A 6,465-nucleotide genomic window follows, 5' to 3' on the forward strand; every position below is an offset into this window, starting at 1 on the left:
ATAGAATGCCCAATGACCTTTTTTTTATTAAAAAAGACTCATTCAAATTTTTATTTCCCAAATAATCTGTTACAATAAAAAAAACGTTTTTCCTACTCAGTAAATTTCTTTTGTTAATAAATATTTTCCTGCTATTTCCCAAGGGATCTACAGTAGGCGTTAAATAATAATAAGACTCTTGAGCTACAAAAGGTTGAACAACATAATCTCTTGGCCTCTTCAACAAGAGACTTCTAAATCTTCAAATTTCCCATACTTTTAAATAAGATGATATTTCACTCAACAATGCAAAACCTCCTCTTAAAAAAAATGGATTTTACTATCACGTCAAAAACATGATATTGGAGAAATTAGGGCGGCTTTGCATATCTAAAACTTACCATAGGATCACTAATAGACATTTTAGCAAAAGTGCACGATCACTGCATAAACAGGTAAGAACCACACTTGAAAAATTAAAAACCTTATGCAAAAGAGACCAAAGAGAATTGAAGAACTATACTCCACTGCTTGAGTAAAAGCATTTACAACCATCCAAATTATAGGTGCGGCTAAAACTTGTAACTATAAATAGAAGATAAAGCTTATTATATAACACATAAAGACGGGAAGTAAATTTACTAATTCCAAAGCATTTTTTTTAAGAACTCTGATTTATTTATTTAAATTTAATTTCCCGTTACACCAAAACTCATAGGTGTTGGTAAACGTTCCAAACCAGTAACTAGGATCCCTAGGGTAGAAATTACGGATTCCATAGAGGTGCGGTGATTTCCAACACCCCCGTCAAACGTAACTCGGGGAATCGAACTTGGGTCAAGGCTCTGATACTAAGAAGAGGTTTCAAGGGAATAGAACCTAGGTCAAGGCTTTGATACTATGAAGAGGTTTCGAACCTAGGTGGGTCAAGGCTCTGATACTATGAAGAGGTTTCAGGGGAATAGAACGTGGGTCGAGGCTTTGACACTATGAAGAGGTTTCGAACCAGTTAGAAATAATTAATTCCTACTTGTCTATGGTTGTAATTCCCTATTTGAGGAGTTTGTTCCTACATAATAGGAATTAGCTAGAATATAGTTTCTCCTAGTTTAGTGTGTGGTTGAGAGAATCTCTCAACCACACTACTGTACGTCTAAGATAGAATTCCTATCTTGAGGCTATTGCTTGTATAAATATGTGTGTAATTTTCTTATTCAAGGATAATAGAATATATTGTTGTGTGCTATTTTATCTTGGTATCAGAGCCCTGAGGGCTGGCCCCTTGTGGGCTTGGCCCATCCTGGGCTGAGGAAATAAAAGAGTATTTTTTTAATTTTTTAGTTTGTCCATCGAGCATCGAACAGGGTTCCGGTGAGCTGGGCGGTGTTCTGGTGCGCTGAGTTTGGAGAGGTCTATGGAGTTTCTCTATTTGTTCTTGGGCATTGAGCGTTGATATTTTCTGACGCTGGATCGTACTCCATTAGTGACTTAGAGAGATTGATTAGAGCTTGTCTGCGTGGCGTGAACGGTGGTTTCGATTCCACTCACCATTAAAGAATCAAGAAGGGTTTCGAGACTGTGGTGGAGGGTTTTTTGAAACCTGCATTGAGATCGAGCTCCTTGTTTAAACCGGGGAGCGGGCTCAGAGACCTGACTTAGCTCGGAGGCGATGCAAACGGTTTAAATTGATCCGGCACTATGGTGGATTGGTTTGGTGCTGCGGTGTTGTGGCAAAGAACCCCGAATGCCTGCGTTTGACTGCCATCATTTGGATTATTTCGTAGCGTTTGGAGCAGAGGAGACCCTCATTGCAGACTGGTGCTCTGTGGAGGAGATCCCGTTTCAATTCAAGTCCAGAAGTGCTGTGAAGACCGTGTTACACTCAGAGATGAGCCTATTCGGGGTTGCTGCAATGGGTGGACCTCCAGGTTCATGGATTCGACTGTTTTCCTTATATTTCATAAATCGATACCTCTGTATTCAATTGGTCTAATCTAGGAACATCATGGGATATTTTGAGTTTTTTTGCATTTTTTGCTTTATTTCTGGTTCCTGGAGAAGCCCAGCTGGAGAATGTGGGTGAATTCCCTATTTTGGAGAGCTTGTTTTAGCGCTTGTGTCCATTGATTTTAGGCTATTGGATGAGGATTTTACTGTGGGTGCCTTCTTGATCAGGTTTGGGCATTGACTTTGTCGCTGTAGAGATCAGAATTCTCTGGTAGGTGCCAAGATCCAACAGGGTTTTGATGTCGGTGCCAAGATCTGGATGGTATCTGTATGTGTTGCTGAAATCTAATAGATATACATTGGTATTTTGAAATATTTGTTGTGTAGCACCATACAAGCGACTGGATCTGAAAAATTCTTGAAGCATTACCTTCTTTGGGCTCAGTGGATCGATAGAAGTACTTGAAATTGGTGCGCCCCCAAATCAGAAGATCGAAATATGCCGAAGGGAACATTGGAGGTACCGCTGGTCAGTGCCCAGGGGCTGGAGAACACTGATTTTCTCTGTCAAATGGACCCTTACTGCCTCATAAAATGCAGAACTCAGCAACAAAAGAGCAGCGTAGCATCCAATACAGGCAGGAATCCTGAGTGGAACGAGAAACTCGTGTTTAATGTATCGGAAGGGGTTTCTGATCTCGTCATCAGAATAATGGACAAGGATACTTTCTCATCATCAGAAGAAGAGCTTGGCGGCCCTTGCGACGAAGAGGAGGATGATCTGGGTGGCTGGAAAGAAGGATACCTGTAACTAATCCCAAAATTTTGATGGAAACTTCTTCAGGATTTGCTAGAACATTTATTTGTTAATTGGATTGGTTATATTTACTGTAAAGAATTTCAATCAGGTTCCTTGAATTAGCATGTTGATATTTGTACAAACTTGGAAGAGTATTGGAATTATCGTGAAATGTCTTTCCGAGAACGGCGAGCGCAGCAGCCTGGAGAAGACCTTTGAGGCCAAGCTCGCGGCCGTTGGGCAGCTGCGGCACAAGAATCTGGTGTTGTTCAAGGGCTGGTGCTTTGAAGAACAAGAACTTCTTTTGGTTAACATGAAAGTTGTTTTTTATTTCTTGGAATTATGGATAAAATTATTATGCCTTATTGAGCCTAGCTAACTCAATTTAGGTAAAGTTATTTTGTTAGAATTCATGACTCTAACAAATGACAGGTTAAGCATGGAGTTCCAAGAAGTTATTTGACAAAGATGCCCAAGATGTGAACAATGAACAGATGAGGTAAAGCAGCAGCGACAACATTTATGATGGACAGCAAAATAAATGTTTGTTTGAGTTAGTGTGGTTTGTGGAATAAACTCCTTAACATGTTATAAGCAAGTCCAGTTGTTGTAATGGTCATTGTATGTACCCAGAAACTCCAAAATGTTGAATGAAATGTAAAAGGTATTTGAAAGTTCGTGGTGATCTTAAAACCACTTTGTAATGGATTGCCTGTGTGGCTGGTTGGTGGTGAGCCAGAAACCATCCATAGAGCCTTAGTGGCTACAGAATTTGCCCGAAGGTGGCACATTTAAGTTCCAGATTTGCCCGGTGGTGGTAGATCGGACTTGCCCGGAGGTGGCACATTTAAGTTTTGTATTTGCCCGGTGGTGGCAGAGCCTTAGTGGCTACAGGATTTGCCCGGTGGTGGCAGATCGGACTTGCCCGGTGGTGGCATATTGCCTGAGTGGCTAACGTGTACACGGGAGCTTTGTGCTCGTAGGAGTAGGTGGACTGCAGTAACACCTGGCTCACGGTCTCAGATATTGGTGTGTCTGAGCATAAGAGGGTTGGTGCACTTTTCTATCTGACAGTTGCGTCGAAAGGCGCAATCAACGCAACTGTTTGTGATTGTTATTTGGACATGAATATTTGGCTTAGAAAGGCACTGATCTCTCTTTGTTTTTGGAAGTTCTGCACATGCAATTCGCCCGATGGTGGTGGATTTGTAGGTACATATATGCAGTGATAATGGTCGACAGAATCATGTATGCAAAAGGACTAGCGGTTGCAGCGGTTGGTACCCATACATTCCGGTGGATGGTTGCTTTTTATATGGACGTCGACATATTCTTTGTTATGTTTGACCACAACCAGACTTTGTGAATCACTAGCATGACAAGTAGTCATTAAGGGGGGGAGTTAGAAATAATTAATTCCTACTTGTCTATGGTTGTAATTCCCTATTTGAGGAGTTTGTTCCTACATAATAGGAATTAGCTAGAATATAGTTTCTCCTAGTTTAGTGTGTGGTTGAGAGAATCTCTCAACCACACTACTGTACGTCTAAGAAAGAATTACTATCTTGAGACTATTGCTTGTATAAATATGTGTGTAATTTTCTTATTCAAGGATAATAGAATATATTGCTGTGTGCTATTTTATCTGAACCTGGGTCGAGGATGTGATACCTAAAGAAGACACCAAAACCCGCAGGTGTTGGTAAACGTTCTCCAATAACTAGAATCCCCAGAGTGGAAATTACAGATTCCATAGAGGTGCAGTGACTCTTCCAATATAAATCTCTCTTTTTTAATGCCTTGAAAAATAGAGAGAAGAGTCCAAAATGAAAAATAAAGAAAAGAGTCTAAAGTAGTAGAAAAGACTAATGCTTCGTTTGTTTACAAATGTGATCAAATAAAACCGAGGAAAAGAATGTGCGCACTAGAATGAATGCAAGTTGAAACAATAAAAAAGAGTTCAACGCAGTGTTAGCCCGCAGACACTAAAGTGCGCAAAAGGTCACGGCTCGTTTGTCTAGCAATCTAACAAAATGGAGCAGATAAAAACAAATGTGCGCAGCAGAAGAAAATTAATTTAAGGAATCATTGAAATTTCATCCGGCCTCCGCCCGCAGACAGAAAAGTGGGCAAAAGCTATGTCCGACATTATAAGTAGAAAAAAAAAGTTAAAAATACGCAAAGCGAGAATGCTCCTCTGCCATCCATTTCTTCTGCTCTTGTATGGCGAGCATATAAAAATATTGCAGTGTGGACGACATCGTGTGAACTCGATATAGAGACATGGTAGATAATTTTGTCGTAGAAGAATCTTTTCATGGGCCTTGAAGCAATCTCTCTTCACGCATTGTGATTCCTTTTGGCCCTCCACAGCCTGTACTGACATATCCAGTTTTAATGAAACATCAGCGCGGAGATTTAAGACTTTTAGTTGGCTTCTTTATCTTTTTACTTTAGCTTGTTATTCTTTATGCCGACAACAAATGCTTGCACTCCAGTCAAAAGTCGGGTTTTTACTCGCTAAATTTTTTATTCGAGGCAAAAATTTTGATATATAGAGAAGACAATCATGAAGGAAATCAACTGGTATCCCTGTTGGAACTAGGGAAGGTCCGTTAGCAGTAGATAGAGCAATTTTCAAGGGTACATAGAATGCTTTTTCTCCGGTGGATAGCTGTATATAGTTTTGTTGGGATTGGATTACTAAACATGTAAAACCAAACTTCCAACCCTAATTATTAGACGACCTCCTAACCACTCTGTCGGCACTGTCAACAATAGATCTATAGCCATAGCATTTATAAGGTTTATATTTATCTTACTCTGCATTGAATAGTATTTATCAGCAAAAAATATGAAGATAGGAGGGGCACCGTCGGTGGTGAAGCAGGTGTGCTCTGCCTTGCGTGGAGTGTTGAAATCGAAATCAAAAGCTGTCAAGGGCAAAGCAGCCCATGCATTGAAGAGCAAGATTGCTGTTCTCGGCCTCATCAAGAACAAGAAGATATTCATTGCAATCTCTCAGAAGATTAATTCCCTGTTCGGAAATGAAGAGTGCCGGAGCTATTCCAGCAACAACATGGCGTTGACAGCGTCTGGTGCTTCGGCTAGTGATGAGATGCCTTGTGGAGTGCCACAGAATTGCGCGCAGGAATTGGATTACCTATCCAACGAGCTTTTCGAATCAGACCGACCAGCGGATAACTGTACAAATGCTGATTGTGTTACGGAAGGGCGAATGTCAACATGCTCGGTCGAGGACGAAATCGACATCTTGGCGGAGGCTTTTATCAGGAGGTTTCGCGCCCAAATGCATTTGCAGAAGCAGGATTCCTTCAAACGTTATACGGACATGATAAACCGGAGCGTCTGAGAGTTGCAATTCTTGCATAGATACATAAGCTTATTTCAGATGGCAATGCCATGGACGAAAAGCTCACTAGCAAAATCGTTTTATCCGAAGACAGGCTCCTCCATCCACAATTTATCGATTAGGCTGATTCATTTATCTGCCATTTATTTATTATCATACTCATATGGTGTCCGTACAATTTTAATTTATCTGGATTTAGGATTTAATCTTTAGATAATATTTGTTTTTTAATTAAATTGGTTAATAAATATAAATGCTATGTATGTTATTATAGCTGTGGCAGGTTGTATTGTTTCTGCTTTTAGGTGAAAATGTTTTCATTATTTTATGAAATTTATTAAAGTTGCATATAGATAGGCAATAGCAT

At 40.2% G+C, this 6,465-nt stretch overlaps 1 protein-coding gene across 1 annotated transcript; it reads left to right on the plus strand.

The window, feature by feature from the left end:
* The first annotated feature begins 5,579 nt into the window (after nt 1-5,579).
* On the plus strand, nt 5,580-6,098 carry LOC149199938 (uncharacterized). Its single transcript, XM_089400771.1, has one exon. The coding sequence runs from the start codon at nt 5,580-5,582 to the stop codon at nt 6,096-6,098; it is 519 nt and encodes a 172-aa protein (XP_089256897.1).
* The last annotated feature ends 367 nt before the right edge of the window (nt 6,099-6,465 follow it).

This window comes from Pinus tabuliformis, chromosome 2_1, assembly GCF_031772625.1.
Source record: "Pinus tabuliformis cultivar Carrire ecotype Pingquan chromosome 2_1, CPIR1, whole genome shotgun sequence".
Lineage (NCBI taxonomy): Eukaryota > Viridiplantae > Streptophyta > Pinopsida > Pinales > Pinaceae > Pinus > Pinus tabuliformis.